Source organism: Epinephelus fuscoguttatus, linkage group LG14, assembly GCF_011397635.1.
Source record: "Epinephelus fuscoguttatus linkage group LG14, E.fuscoguttatus.final_Chr_v1".
Taxonomy (NCBI): Eukaryota; Metazoa; Chordata; class Actinopteri; order Perciformes; family Serranidae; genus Epinephelus; species Epinephelus fuscoguttatus.
The window spans coordinates 6,636,044-6,653,004 of NC_064765.1; the positions used below are offsets into that span (position 1 = coordinate 6,636,044).

General features: G+C 42.3%; 1 protein-coding gene across 2 annotated transcripts in view; it reads left to right on the forward strand.

Annotated features, from left to right (window-relative positions):
• Nucleotides 1-16,961, forward strand: part of LOC125901170 (protein jagged-2-like) — an 84,172-nt gene that overhangs the window by 14,625 nt on the left and 52,586 nt on the right. For both annotated transcript variants that reach the window (XM_049596615.1, XM_049596616.1), the window contains exon 3: nucleotides 15,510-15,567. In XM_049596615.1, the coding sequence (XP_049452572.1) occupies nucleotides 15,510-15,567 (58 nt within the window). The remainder of the gene's footprint in view (nucleotides 1-15,509; nucleotides 15,568-16,961) is intronic.

Genomic DNA, 16,961 nt, shown 5'->3' on the forward strand with positions numbered 1-16,961 from the left:
CACGGCGTGAATATCACTTTCCCAGCAGCACTGTGGAAACGAGGGCTGCCTTAACCTCTTTGTCACGGCACCTTTCAGTGAGAACAATGACTTTATACCTCGGCCTTTGTGCCCAGATATTGAGTTATCAAGACGAGCGCAGGGAGAGAAACGGAGAGCTGGAAGAGAGAGATGGAAACAGAGGGAAACGGAGATAGAGGAGGGCAGCTGCGCCGGGCAAAATGTCAGGAGTGGATTTGAGAGCGTTTACATAAGGCCTCTCTTGTGCTGCTCTCTGGAGTGCAACATGCTGAATCTGGTATTCACGCCTGCTTCAGGTGTTGGCTTCTCGCTTGACACGGAGCTCTGAATTTATAGCTGCATCCAGTTGTTAGCAGACGGGGATGAAAAGCCTTATTTAGGATCCATCTCAGCAGCTGCTGGTGTTCGTGTGTCATCTGCTGGGCCTCCCAGAGCGTCCCATCCACCTGATTTCCAGATCTTTCACTACTTTACAGAAACTAGAGCAGTGAGGAGATTACAGGGGAACATGTAATACAATGTCAGGCATCAGATGTGAGTCCCTCTTGCTTTGTGGTGACATTTGAGTTGTCGCCTGAACCCAATATGTCATCTTCCAATCACTCTGTGTGACTTCAAGTTAAAAGTCCTGAAGGGATTTAATTAATTTGATATTATATGAGATAAAAAAGAAAAAAAATATCCATGCCCTCACCTTGCATTGAGCATATCATTTAAATATTCATCAGGCGATTTGTCATTTTCTCCTGCATATTTGTGTTTGTGCTGTGGTTCCGTCATAACTGTTGCTTCCTCACACTGTAGGACATTTGCGTAAGTGCTATATGTAGAATGTTCACCAACACTACATTTGCGTAAGGACTACTTTACTAGTCTCCAAACCTAAATAACAAAATTTGTCATTCGCAGTTGGAAGCAAAGGAAACAGTTTTGCACACAGCACACGTAGCTGTAATCTATCGCCTCAGCTCGCTAGTTCTCCACTTTGCATTAATGAAAAAAAACAACCAATTGTCGAGTCCTGTGTTTCTCCAGAGCACCCCTAGGGGTAATTTGGAGTACTGCAGGAAGTACATAAGAAACTGTCAGAGCAACTAATCAATTACATGATGACAAAAATTGTGTTGCCATAAATTTAGTGATGGATTCTGAACATTTGATATGTTGCGTTTAATTTTTTCCAGTTAAGAGCTTGTAGTTTAGTAAACCGGACACTGATGGCATGTCACCACCCAAACATGTCACCACCCATTGGCAGCCACAGTTTTTACCCTAGGAGGCTGAAATTTTGCGTGGAGGTGACATATTGTGACTTCACAGTTGTTTTTCTTCCAAAATTGTCTGCACAATTTAATTACAGATTAAATGTTTTGTTTTTTCCATGTCCAAAGAGTAAATCTTGAATAAAAAGTGACGCCTTTTTTTCCATCAGTGTGCAGTGTCCTCGTGAGGACGTTTCGGTCCCCAGATTTAGCTGCAGAGTGAGTAACACTGTAACGCTGCTCATTGGTGCAGGCAGCTGCGTACACGGACGGGCAGCTGTCTAGTGGAAGAGTCTTTCCTTGGTCAAACACCAAGATATCTTCTGCCCTTTGTGTTAAAGTGGTTGCTCACAGCAACTTGATACGATACAATCACAGGCCTTTGTTTGATATCTAGTGTCTGCAAAAGATGTAGTTGCACATTACAATCTGTTGTTAGCATAGGTAGTTTACCCATTCAAACTCTGTATGGGGAAAAAAGGAACCAGTAGTCCAATATTCATATTGAAAAGGTCAAATCTAATTCGACTGACAGAATTTCTGAGTCAGGTACAGCCCTAGTTGAAAGTCAGTCTCCTTTTGATGCTCTGCTTTTTCTCAGTTAGCATCTTTACACCTGTGATGCTGCTGGTTCCTCCTTGTGTCGCAGGTTTCTACTGGTACTGGCATCCTTATAGCTCCATGTCTGAGTACACACACACACACACACACGTACACACATCCATGTCATTTCAATCACGTCAAAGTCTCAATCATGCTGTGAAAACCTACTAAATCTCCTCAGTGAGTCACTGTGGACTTTACGGTCATGGTTGGTCTGAATTTGTCTCTCTCCTTCTCCTTCTCTCTCTCTCTCCTCTCTCTGTCTCTGTCTGTTCTTTTCTTCCACTTCACTCTGTTTACAGCCTGTTATCGAATCAGTAGCTTCAGCCAAGCATTTGAACTGGTCACAGACACATTCCCAGCATTACACGAGTTTGTAGAGAATCTGTCAGACAGTCCACATTTTCACAACTGTTGTATAAAGACCTTAAATATCTGGAGGACAGTTTTCACAGGGACTGTGGGGACTATTTTGCACCAGATAATTAAGTGAGCTTTACCTGAGAATTAATGCTGTAATGAGATTAAATATTCACTTTTATTATTTAATTTCTCTGTTCTTTATGCTCTGTTTCTGACAACCTTGCAGCCTTCCTTTATAAACTCTCTGTGCCCTGCTGTCACCGTGTTATAAAGCACAGACACCAGAATCAAAATCATGGTACCTATTGTGATGCATATACCCTTAAGGAGATTCATAAACACCTCTGAGTCTAAGATTATGAGCTGTGAGATGAGTGATAAGTGATTGTGGTTGTGATGTGAGATGAAGTAGTGAAGGATAAGACAGCATCTCTGCTCCTGCTTCGTGGTTGCAGTACACCGAGCTGTATACACCCCGTGGTGGTTGAGAGAGTGGGAGTGTAGGTTGAGTCGGTGCAGCCAGATTCCCGGCGGCAGCATCTGATTACAGACGATTTGACGAGGAGGTAATAAAAAACTGAGCACAGCGTTGTACCCAGATTTAATCTCTGTACGTGCTGTGACTTACAGAGATCATCGGGCTGTGTTTGAAGTCTTTGGCACCTTTGTTTACTCAAGAACAAACAGAAATTGTGGAAACAAGTGGAAATACTCACCATGAGTTAGAGTCATTTTTATCTTGCTGTGTATCCAAGACTAAAAGAGTCATCTGTCTTTTCAAGTGTGTCACTGAATCAGAGGGCTAACCAATGGATTTAAGGCGGTGTTTTCCCCCACTGCTTTCTTTACACAACATACATCGATTTACTATAAAAGACAAATTCTCAGAATTCCTCTCCGTCGCTGGAGGAGCCGGCGTAACCTGGAGCGACAGAAATAGCTTTTCACGCGTTTGGTGTGGGAAAAGTGAATTGGGTCATTTTTCCATTCTGCAGCTCAGTATAAAGACCTGATTAGATTAGCTTTGATTAGATTTGCTGTCTGAACGAGACCTCCTGGGGGAGGGCTGGTGCGGCAGGGCCTCCTTAGAGAGAAGAGGTGGTGCTGGTGGTGGCGGGTGGAGGAGGAGGTGGAGGGGCGGTGGGCTTGTTCTGTTAATAATGTGCTAAATTAACCATCCCAGCTCCTCTCTGCCGGGAGCGACATGTTTTATTCATGTCAATAGACTAACAGGTGTGACATGACAGGTGTTGCCGCTGCTTTTTTTTTTTCTTTTTTCCTCTGATCACAACTTGGGAAAAGTTGTTAATTGGGTCTCAGGATTTTTCTTTCTTTTTTTTTATACCATTAACGATTCCCTGCTGCTGTGAATTTTCAATTAAAGGAATATTCCTCTTGATTTTAGTCTACCTTTAAGTGGAAAACTCTGCTTTAAAGTGAAAATGTTCAAGATATTTGTGATGCTAAACACACATTGTGGTGTTTTCAACATCTTGTCAATCAGTATTTGATACCAGAACTTCTGTGAGTATCTGCTGGTGATATTTTTGTCGCTCATTTTAGCTTCCCCGTCATTCTTCTGTTCATTACAAGCAAACCAAAAATGTTTTTCCCATTGAAGAGTCACCAAACACTGGGGATGGGTATTGTTAGGACTTTATGATATTGATACCAAGCGGTAGTCTCTGGGGCTGAAAAATTAAGCCAACATGGAAGTGCTAAAAACTGCAGTTCCTCTAATGGCCACTTGAGGCTGGCTCCAAAAGTGAGTCAATCCCTACAGACCTCCGTGTTAAAATGCCCGACTTTACAGCAGAAATAAACATGTTTACAGCCTGGTGCAAAAACAGTTTTAGTCTGTATAGCTTGTTTCCCCGTTCCTGACAACTGTACAGGAGGGTATTTTTTTTTTACACAACTCGCCCGTTAACATTTTATTAAGCTTGAAGTTACGCATAATTAAGGGAGAAGCCGTTGAGAGAAGGTCGTCTACTTATAGTGTCCTCGGCTTCTCAGTCAGATCCACCCCTCACTGTTCCACAGTGCCAGCCTCTCGCCCAAATATGGTCATGTCTGGCTCCCAAAAAGCCAAAATGGTTACAGCCGAAACGCCAAACTCAAACCAGTGGGTAACATCAAGGTAGCTACGTCCATTACTTTGACAGTCTGTGATCGATACTGGAAGTGCTTATCTGTACTCTTATTGAAGCGAATCTCCATATTTTTTTGCAGAAACTAAAGACATGACATGAAAAGATGTGGAAAGACTCACCAGTTATTTTATTATTTATCTGTTTTTACGGAAATAACAAGTTTAATTGTTTCCTGAGTTCCTTGTAAATCTAATGAAGGAGTAACTGTTACCAATGCCTGATCAACAGATGTCTGGTGCTGATGTGATGTAATGCTGCTTTACTACCAGAAGCTGAACTTAATCAATATTATAAATTAACAACAGTCCTTGAACTTCTCCAGAGCTAACAGAAATAAATGCAAAAAAAATAGCTTGATGCTGGTAGCTTTCCTATCATCAGGGGACAGTCAGGAATATGAAAATGATGGCCATGTCAGAATGAATTAATAATACATAAATTCAGATAGCAGCACTCTCCTCGGCTGCTCGATGATCCTCCTGACAGAAACTTTATAATCTGTCCATGTCAGCGCTCGTCCTCAAGGATGTCTCTGCTGACATCCAAAATTTATGACTGCACATGTGGACCATATGCACCGACTTCACATATGTGAACATGTCTGCTTATGTGTACAACCACTGTAGTGCAAACACTGAGCAGGCTGCAAGGAATGATTATTTTCATCAGATTAAATCAGCTAATTGGTCATTTCTTGATACAATATTTTTGAAAAGGACTTAAATTACTTAAATGTGTTTTGATATTCCAAGGGGACCTATTATCATGTTCATGTTTATTCTTGTATTTTGGGTTAATCTAAATTAATCACATACATCAACTTTTGATACGAAAGTATCAAAATTTCAATTCAAATGAATTTTGGCAGATGTGTCGTAGCAAAGCTGCTGGATTTTGGACACGGACACTGCAGAGGACAGTGCTCCTATCAACAGTTCCATCTGGGCGTTTTTTTTTAAATGTACATGTTCCATTCACAGGGCCAAGCATCTCGCCTGCTTCCATCATGCGACAAAGCCACTGCGCCCTTTAATAACACACCGGGTCAAAGTGCATCACGTAACATGATTAATCAGTGTTAATTTTTGATTAAGTAATCGAAATTGATGCATTTTTTTTTGACAGCACTATCAAAAACATTTTCATTTTCCTCACACCTGTCTTCACCTTTTGCCTTAAATGCTCCATTTTAGCTTCAGTCTCTTTAAGACCTTCTCCCAAAAACAGCTCAGTCAGCACATCTCGGCATCTTTGCACCATCACTGCAGCTAGGAAATGACTGTAAAGGAGCATAGCAGCACTTTATAGTGTGAAACACCACCAATTAAAGCTTCTAAACCAAAATCTTCAGAACTGGACATGGTCCAGTAGAAATACAATTCAAAATCAGGGAGAAATTGACAACATCAGCAATAGAGATTACATGTTTCCCTGACGTTAGCATGTAGCTACATGTAGCAATGTACTTGAAAAAATCTTAAAGCTTCTAAACCAAAATCTTCACAATTAGACATGTTCTAGCAAATATCTGATCCAAAACTGGGGAGAAATTAACAAAATTAGCAACCAAAATAAACATGTTTCCCTAAGTTTAGCATGTAGCTACATGTAGCAGTGTAGCAATGACTTTAACGGAGTATAGCAGCACTTTCTGCCGTGAAAAATCACCAATAAAAGCTTCCAAACCAAACTGTTCAAAACCTGACAATTTTTATCTGAAATCAGGGAGAAATTAACAACATCAGCAACAAAGATAACATGTTTCCCTGCTGGTAGCATGTAGCTACATGTAGCAGTGTACTCGCAGCCAGGGAATGACTGCGTTAACGACACTTTCTTCTGTTAAAAAAGAATAATAAAAGCTTCTAAACGCAACCGGGCTTGTTCCAGCAGGGATATGATGTAAAATTAAGGAAAAATTGACACCATCAGCAACCAAGATTACATGTTTTTCTGACATTAGCATGTAGCTACGTGTAACAGTGTTTGTAATGTGAGCACTTGGAGTAGCATGCCGGGAGCAGATGACCATATAAGGAGATCCATCACGTTGTGACATCAGCTAAAGTAGGAAAAATGTTGGAAACAGAGTATTGAGAACGTTTTTTTGCTCACAGGGGTTTCTTTTACGTATACTTACTTCATTATTCGAAACTTTGGCCACATTGAATATGAACATCTGGCATTGTAACATTACATGTATGACAGAAAATTAGGAAAAGCATAATAGGGCCCCTTTAACATGTGATATTTTCTGTCAGTCTGCTCTTACCATTAAGTCTGTCCTGTTTTTCTAGTATGGAATGTGATAAATTATTATAGGACTGTTTGATTTGTATACAAGTGGCTTTTCTTGTGGTTTTATTTCCCACATCAATCTTTGTGTACTGTCCAGTAGTTCTCCAAATCATGGGGAAGTGATTTGTTTCCACTTTATAAACACCACACCCAATTTAAAGGCCACCAATGGTACGTTATAGGCCAGACCATGGCCGCTTCAAAGTGGAATATTAAATTTTTTCACAGACAGTAAATCAAGAGGGGAAGTGAAAGTGACTCAGAGAAGTGTTGTAGCAGCAGCGGGGGTACTGAGGAATAAATCTTATTAGCATGTATAGAAAACAGAATTCACAGAGCAGCTCCAGACTGTACAGTATATTCTCAGCAGAGCTGTGTGTTGCTGGCGGCTGTTCCTGCCGTAATTTATTCATTGAACAGGTGAAGGCGGCGAGGAGTGGGCTGGTTTCTCCTCGCCTAATGAAAACTCAAATCCCTCTGACTCCTGTAAATTGGTTAGGAGGTGTCAAGTGTCTCCCAACACGTCCCCACCCTCCCCACCCCTCCTACATATCACACACACGCACTTAAAGAGCACACACACACACACACAGTCACAGTCACAGAGTCGACTCATAAGGTCGTCTCACTGCAGACAGCAGGGACGTGACACTTTGATCCTCCAGCTCCTGTCCTTCAAGGACACACACACTTTAGTCACACACACTCAAAAATGTATACACACACATGATACACACACTGGTGTCAGGCTGCTCTGAGGCCGTGGGACAGCCCCATCTGTCTGGCAGCCAGCGGCGGTGACATTTAAAATTGATTACAAAGGGAAAGATTGATTATGATAATGTCCACTTATTTTCAGTCATTATGGAGTTATGGCCCCTCGCTGGGCTCATTAATCACTGCGCTGTCATCTGGAGCTGATGGAGACAAGCCTCCTTCTGAGGTCATCGTTTGTGAGTTATTATATTCAAACTAATGTGAGTGTAGTTGTGAGACTCTGACCCAAGTAGTAAGGAGTACATGTACTATTAACACTGCGCTTAATCATTTCAATTGAACAACTATAAGTCCGGTCTCTTCCCTCATCACACCAGTTGGTGTGCCTTTATGTCATAATGTGTCCGGATCATTGGTGGAATGTAATCAAGTATGTGACGTCTCCTTTAAATCTACCTGGTTTTGTGACAGAAAAAGATCCACGAAGTTTCCTCAAGCCTTGTTAAAAATACGCGGTTTTGTCGCCAGAAAAAAGTTCGCTAAATTTTCTGATGCCTTGTTATAACTACCTAATTTTTTTCACTCGATTTTTTTGACAGAGAAACAGCTGCCACATGTCCTGACATCTCGTTAAAGAATACCTGGTTTTGTCGCCAGAAAACAGCTGCTAAGCGTCCCAACGTCTCGTTAAAAATACTTGGTTTTGAGATAGAAAAACGTCTGCTAAATGTCCCAACGTCTCGTTAAAAATACCCTGTTTTCTCAAGCACTTTTACTTTTCATGCTCTAAGTGCATTTTGCTGATTATACTTACATACTTTTGGAGTTCTTCTCCTCGTCCGGCCCTGATGGTGTGAACGGGAACAGACAACCTGCTTACACCCTGTCTGAGACCCACCTGATGAGATTTACATGATAGTGTGATCAGTTTTCAGCTCCACAGGATGGATCATCACATTTTTATTTGCAAAATAGAATCCTTTAATATATTGCTGCAGTTTTTGGTTTTATGACATCATTTTAGTAAAACCTGTGCAGGCACATTGTATTACATTCAGTTTTTCTGACTAAACATTTTTACATTAAAATCTAGTAGAGATCAGGGCTGCCCTGAATGCTTTGAATCATCAAAGCTTCAATTGTTGCCTTGGTAATTGGCGTTCAAATCAGTGTTCAGATGCTTCCACTTTTGTTTTTCACCACAAAAATGGTGGAGGAAATTGAAAGGAGGTGGCCAGTGTTGGTCGCAGTCAATGACCTCCACTGCAAGCATTAAATTGGTGGTCTGACAAGGAGAAGGAACACATGACACGAATTGTAGATGGGTATCTGCGGCTGCCAATGTCAGTGAAGCACTTGCTTTGCATCGACATTTTGAGTCAACAATAACCTACAGAAATATTGCTTACAGTAGTCCACCTTCACACATGCAGGGGCGCAAAGTCCTACTAAAGTCGGCTCAGGTGTTTGATTAGCATATATGAATATGACTGATTACCATCAACCACAGCACTGTGTCCTGTCAAAGCTTCAAATATCTGTGGGTAGTTACGCCCCAGGGAAGATGCCAAGTGGAGAAACAGGAGGTAGTTAATATTACACCGATGTCTAGAGCTTTATACCTAAAAATGTGGACGAACTGCACTGTAACTGGAAGGAATATGGTGACTGCTTTGTGTTCGTTGCCTCGACTCATTTGTTTGGCCAATCAGGATCGGCAACACTGTTAGCATTGTCTGGAGGTACAGAGAAACTGGGTTTAATCAGCTCCTGAGCAGGACTGAAATGTAGCTCCAGGTCAAAGTATGCGGAGAGCATCGACGCAGAAGCAAAGATGGACACAACGTTATACAACTCTTTCTTTAAAGGTATAATATGCAGGAAATGTTGGCTACTGTTTGTAAGCAGTATCGCCAGCAAAAGTATGATAGCCAACCCCAGAATCGCTATATTTGAGTTTCTCGGCACGGCAACTGCAGTTTTTGTGGCTTTCTCTTGGATGTCTGGTGCTTACAGTCTCACTACTGTTTTTGAAAGTCTTGAGTTCACCTGAGCACAGGAACTTCCCAAACTGTTTTTAGGAAACTCCTGCATAGTATACCTGTAAAGTTCTGTCATACAATGGAGAAAAAGAAAGCTCTGTAACTGAACAGTTCTGGTGCTTGATGCTACATTATATTACTGCAGCAGTACTGACATCCAGCAGTGCAGTGAGGCTCCTCCACCAGGTGGTTGAATGAAATATTTCCAGCAGTTGCATTTACAGTGTGAAGAAGAGAAGTTTGAAGCCTGTCACACACAGTGTCCCTGTCATGTCTTACTGTAGTGATGTGACTGCCAAGCTCTACTGGCTCTCTCATGATGATGGTGTAAAACACGCTCAGAGGGGAAAGATGGTAAAACATGGGACTGTGAAAAAGCTGCTCTCTCTCTGGAAGTTACATGATGTTACATGGACACCTTCAGGCTCACAGAAGCTGTCTGATTTGCTTGTTGACTTATCAGGTGTGTGTCAGATTGGTCCAGCTCTGTGTTTCAACATTGGCAAATGAACTGAATCATAAGGGTTGATGAGGAACTCCAGGAAATTCCTATAGACTCATGTGGGTTCAGAGGCTGAGGGTCTTGCTCCATCTCTTGGTATTTGTTGCTTAGTATGGATCAGGTCAGCATGTGTTTGAAGGAAAAGGAGACCTCAGCCTGCTTTCTTTTCCAAAAACTACCTTGATATTTAGTCACATAAATGTCTGTTCTCATGTAAATGCGCTGGTTATTTATATCCTCTTTGTTCTTTTTACAGTTTTGACATTCAGCCACACATACAGCAAAACTGTGATCAGATCTTTTTCACTTTCCAATGACATCTTTGTGGGGAAACTTTACGCTGGCAAACAACAGTTTTAGCATAGTCATTGAATTTAGTCACACTTTGGGCTCTAGTTTCGCAGACCGGGTGAGGCGGGGGCGCAGCGCACCTGCGCTTCGCCAACTGGGTGTGGCCAGGCGGATTTTGTAAGTTTGGCACACCGTGCGCCCTGGCGCAGCTACTCCTCTTTCCCACCTCCATCCCTCCTACCGGCACAAGTCGGAAAGAGGGAGGAGAGAAGGCGTGGAGTGAGTTTTACACACATCACACCAATCAAATGAGCCCCTCTCCTCGCCCTTAAATGCGAGGGATGTGAACTCATTAGTTTGCAGAAAACTGTCAGAAACTGTCACTGCGCCAAGCTGGATCTGTCGACACCTCCCCCTGCTGCGCCGCCACACCCATCTCAGCGCACCTCGGTCTGCCAAACTACCAAACTGAGCGCGCCTCGGGTTGCGCTGCTCGAAACTAGCTCTCTGCGGGGTTCGCCACCCTGCGCTGCGCCAGGAAACTAGAGCCCTCAGTCTTTGAAGTAATGAGTGTGACTAGCAGTGACAACAGTTTATTCTTGACTTTGAAAATAGCATCAGACAAATAGCGTCTTTTTTGTTGCTATTTTCCAACATTTAATATGACAAGAATTCATCAAAAAATGAAAATAATCTTTCATTGCATTTCTACTGTGGGCTTCTTTCTTGTAGATGATGTCAGTAACATTTCCTTTCCTGGGGACCAAGTCCTGATTTTTAGGCATCTGACACCTTGTCGCCTTTCTAGTCTTCCGACCAATCAAAGCGTTTTTTATACTACGAGTGTAAATAAAATACACAATAAAACATGACTGCAATATATTGCAATTTATACCCTTTTTTTCAACTGTAAATAATTTCCACAAAGGAAAACTTTGTCAGCATCTGTTTTATCTGAGAAGGTGAAGTTTTCAGTCCGTTCGTCTCACTGCAGCGATTATTTTTTGCAGCAAAACGTATCTAGTGGACTGAAAAAGCACTTGATGATATTATTCTAGGAGGTCACCTAAAGTTTAATTTGCATTTGTCATATTAATAATTTATATAACAAAAAAAAAAAAATAGTTGGCACTGTTTGACAATACAGTAGTCACATGGCTGTTTCAATGCATTTACTGTAAAGGTCGGAGTACAGGGGCACTCCAACTTTAGTGTGATGCCAGTGACGGCTAGCTGCCTCTGGACAACTGAGAAGCACTTAAGGACAGGATTTGATCCAGCTTGCCTGACTAAGACAAAGACTGCAGTCAAGCTAGCTGTCACTTCAATCTCCATGGTCAAACCAGCCGCTGCCAAAGTTGGGGACAGACTTACAGAACAGAGTGAACTCCTTTCGACTAGAGAAGACGTAGTAATGTTGCTCGCAAAGCATCACACACAAACCAATTCTGACTCCTTCCTGGTGTTTTCACATGATATGCAATGGTGATTTAAAAGAATTAAATAGGGGGCATATTTGCAGGTCAGACTGGTGCACCTTGTCATAAAATTTAGTTGTACTGTCCCCAAAATGGTCGCAAAATGTGCCTCAGTGGTCGCAGTCTGGAGCCCTGCAGCTCCAAACCTGCTTGTTGTGAACACACCCAAAAGCAACGACCGAATACTTGTAACAACATGGTTTCATGTCTGACTCATGACTTGGTCTCTCCTGCGTCTTTTCTGTCTCTTCCAACTGTGAACTACCCAAATCTGAGCGCCATAAAATGACCTTTAAAGTGCTGTAAAACACTTAAGCCCTCTACCTTGTCGTTTCATGTTTTTGTCTTCTCCCTGTCTCTAATCTCTCCCAGCACCACTTTGTAACCTCCCCTGTAATCTTCCCTGCAGCCCTCACTCACTCTGAGTCAGACTTGGGTCATGGGAACTCACAGCTGCTCGTCCGGCCCCATGCAGTTGACAGACGGCGAGCTCCATTTCGGTTTGTTTGCTGATGCCCGTGAAAAAAAGGAAAAAAATAGCCCTGCACCTGAAACAATCCAGAGTTTGAGTTTGTTGCTGTGGGATGGCGGAGTCAGTCTCCTCTGAGAAGTAGGGCATAGTGTGCAGGCATGCTGCGCCTTTACACACAATATCCTCACAATACTGAACTGCAGCACCTAATAGTGTTTAATAATTGATTTAATGTTGGTATTAATCTACACAATACTAATTGCGTTTCCTCTAATGAATGTGTTAACGTCTGTCACTGAAACAGACCCAGTGAAGAGTCCACCTGATCAACTTTAACTTCAGCTCAATGCTTTATGTACAACATGTGTCTAACTGGTGACTCTTAAACGTTAAAGGGACAGTTCACCCGAAAACCAAATGCGCATATTTTTCCTCTTACCTGTAGTGCTATTTATCAGTCTAGATTGTTTCTGTGTGAGTTGCTGAGTGTTGGAGATATCGGCAGTAGAGATGTCTGTCTTCTCTCCAGTATAACAGAACTAGATGGCACTCAGCTTGTGGTGCTCAAAGCTCCAAAAATATATTTTAAAAAAACTCAACAGCAATGTCTCTTTCCAGAAATCATGACCCAGTTTCTCAAGATAATCCACAGATCTTGTTGTGAGCAGTTTTATGTGGGAACTATTTTCTGTCCACCGAACTATTCCACAAAGAAGGAAGCGTGCATCTGCTGCTAGCTCACCTAGCACCATTAATCTAGCTAACGTTGCTTTAACGCCATTAATTTTTATATCTCACGCTGTCATAAGCTCAAGCCACTCATCCATGAGTAGATGCACACTTCCTTCTGTGCGGGGATACGGTTGACTGATTAGCACCACAAGCTGAGTGCCATCTAGTTCTATTTTATCGGAGAGAATGTCAGACATCTCTACGGCTGATATCTCCAACACTCGGCAACTCACACCAAAACAATTTAGACTAAAAGTTCTAATGGTAGGAGGAAAAATATGTATGTTTGATTTGGGGGTGAACTAAAGAAAACTTTAGCCTCGGGTACGTTCGGTCTGAAAAAGTACGGTTTCTGGGTTGAACGGCATGTTTCTTCAAAATGGCATACAACAGGCTTTGAGGTACGTTTTGTCTTGTTTGGTGGGTGTGTCAGGGGTGTTGCCCAATCAGCAGCTACAGGTAAATAAACATACATACAGTTTTTGTTTTGGCATTGTAAACATATTTCCCATGCAAGTAAAGCCAGTTTAAATTGAATTGAATTAAACCCTGTGGCATTAAAAGGCTTGTGTAAAACAACAGGTTGTTTAACGCACCACCATTTTCTTTGAAAGAACGTTTTGCTAAATTTTCGGGAGCGAGGTGAATGCAAGTTTTTTTAACCAGAAGGGAAAAATTTTCTGAAATTTGATATGACAAGAAGTAGTCAAAAAAAAAAAAGTTAATAATCATTCATAGCAGCTCAAGTCTTGACTTTTAGGTATCTGTCACTGCAGTTTTGAATGTGATCGTCTCACCTGATGAAAGACGAATTTAATCAAGTTAACGCTGCCTCATCTGAATATAAACTTCAGGGCTATGGACTAACTTCTCCGCTAGTAGCACTGCTGCTCCTTACTCAAAATCCGAGGAGCATCAGCACAAAAATTAGGAGCACCACTTAAATCATTGTATAGACTGAGTATCAAACTTCATCACTGACCGAGTATTGAATACTACCATACTTTACTTCCATAAGAAATGTGCAGTAGCCATTGTATGTACAGACTAGGGCATTAACGACTTTGATTTTTTCCAGGTCGACTTATCTGTCAATAAAGTCTAAGTCGAGTCGACAAGTCATTTGATGACGTCATCACATTGACACGGCGGAGGAAAGTGAAGTATCTCCACACATGTGATGTGTGTCTGTCACTCTCAAGGCCCGAACATACTCGGGCGTACTATTGGCGGAGCGGACTCCGCGAGGAATGTCCGCAGTCATTCGGGCTTTCATAGTCGAGTGCACTTCCGCGTTGTAGTTTCCTGTAAAAATGTCCGTGAAAAATCCCCGCAATGTGAAAAATACATGCCGAGCAGTCACTGGTGCGCGGAGCGGAGTCCACGCGGTCATAAAATCTGAACTTTGCGCGCACAGGACTTGCGGGCGTCCGCTTTGAGTCCGTGCGGACCTCCGCGGAGTCCGTTCTGCGTACGTTCCGCCCGAGTATGTTCGGGCCTTCAGGTGTTTTCTCAGGCCTATCACCTTCTACGTTCTCTGCAGCCATGCCTCTTGTCTTGTTGTGGTCTTGTGTTAATATCCCCTCTACGCACCAAGTAACGTTACCACCCTTTTTATGAAGTGACAATGACTATTGGTTAAGTCAAGGATAAAGTATCAGTGTAAGCCAATCAAAGGCAGCGATTGCATTCCGTATACAAGCACACACAGCAAGAGACAGAGGGAAAAAACACACGACTTGTCGACTCCTCCCGGGGGGTGTCGACTTGTGCCACTGACGTCAACACGTCAACAAATTGACTTTTCTGTTTTGTTTTGTTGTTTTGTTATGCTGAGACAGTCTTTATTTCAGGCCACAGTATGCTGCAAGAACCTCTGAACATTATTGATTCCATCATCCCAAATGTCTCCCCTGCGGCTTGAATTAAAAGGCACACACAGTCTTTACCAGATCCCCGAGGAGAGGGCAGGACAACCAAATTTCCCCATCGGAAATCAATACATTACCACACAAAGTGCCCTTGAGCAAGTCATCAAATCCCTGCTAGTTCCAGGGGCGTTGACCTCCCTGTGGAGCCGAGGAAAAGACGAAGATACACCCGCTGGGATCAATACAGTGTGATCGAGAGAGAGAGGGTGAATCAGATTTTGGCTCTGAAACCAGAGTTTGATAATAAAGCTAAGCCGTGTGGTGAAATATGAAGAAGGTGTTGGTTTCCAGGTGAATGTTTTGTTCCTCAGCAGAACAGTGGCTTCACTGGTTAACTAGCCCGGGGCACATGGAGGCTAATCAGTGACAGCAGTGTGGGAACAAGACTTACTTTCCCATCGTTATTCAGCTTTTATGCAGATTATGTGTGTGTGCGTGTGTGTGTGTGTGTGTGTGTGTGTGTGTTTGTGTTTGATAGTACATGTGTGTCTGTTTATGAGTGACGGCAGCTCGTATCTGAGTTTCTGTGCACGTCTGCGTCTTCAAGTGGGCATATCTGAGTTTCTGTGCGTGTATGTGAGTGCTGTGTTTCTGTATTAGCGTGCACTGTGATAACCTCTGCCCCCTCCCTCTGTGTGTTTCAGCGAGCGTACACTGTGATAGTGGAGGCGTGGGACAGGGACAACGGCACACACAGCAATGGTAAGGATCACCCTGCTGGACTGTTTTAAAACTCCTCTCCGCTCTCCATCCCAAATCACTCTGTCCTTTCACCCTTCTTCCTGTTTCGAAATGCTTTTTTTTTTTTTTTTTACATATCAAAGCTCTAATAAATGTGATTTTGCTGATGTCACAGTATTTGTTTCATATTTTGGCTCGACTGGCGGGCAACTATGGCTTCCAGATGCGCTGCTATTAAACTCAGGAGTCTAGTTCAGTCCATATCTGATTGTTCACTGCACAGGAGATTATGTGTTCCTTTGCCAATATGATTGTCCTTGTTGAATAAGACCTAGCTAGCAAATGCTAAGTTGGTTGGTTGGTTTGTATCAGGCACACTGACACCTTTGCAGACGCAGCAGATTTGGATGAGCTGGCAGTAGCTTGAAAAAGACCAGAAACAGAAAGAAACAGTGGAGGGAATGCTAACCTAATTCATGACATGAAACACCTGCTGTCTTTTGACCGAAATGAAAATCTTGTCATGTTTTTGGATCGTTGCTTTGTGCGAGAATGTCGCTTTCATGTGCACGTCTTCCGTTTACATGACCTTCATTTTACAAACCATCTCTGTTCACATTAGAACACAAAAACAACTCATCTGGCGTTTGCTGTCTGCCTCAGTCTGACGTTGTTGCAAATGTTAAAGTATACAGGCTAACGTTTCCTATTTCAAAACACCTTTTGGAGCTCTCATCATAGTCGATTCCCCTTTGACATAAGGACGTAGGAGCTCACTCAAAGGTACGAGTGGTAAGGGTTAAACGATTATGAGCCTGGATGATTATTGGCTGCGATACTTAGCATTTTTACAATAATCGAATTAGGGCTGCAACGATTAGTCGACTAATCGATGACTAATCGACTATTAAAATAATCAGTGACTATTTTAGTTGTCGACTAATCAGTTTGAGTCATTCTTCATAGAAAAGTACCCCAAAATACTCTTATTGCAGCTTGTTATGTTCAAATATTGGCAGCTTTACACACTCTCCATGACGGTGAACTAAAACCCTTTGGCGTGAGTATGAAACAAGACATTAGATGACATCATTTTGGGGTTTGGGAGAACATTTTAACACATTTTTTGATAAAATGATTAGTCGACTAATCGAAGAAATAATCGACAATGAAAATAATCATTAGTTACAGCCCTAAATCGGCTGTCATAGCCGGTAAATAACTACAGCTCTGATGCCGCCGCCTCCCTGTCTGCAGTCTCCACATTGTTGCCTCCCTCATTGTCCCCCCCAATTACATTTTGAAAAGGTTGCTAGGCTAATTTTGCAATGTAAAACATCACAAGCTAATAGCGTTAGCATGTTGTATATAGTGGGAAAAACATGTCTAGCTAAAGACTTGTTTTCATCTGTGAA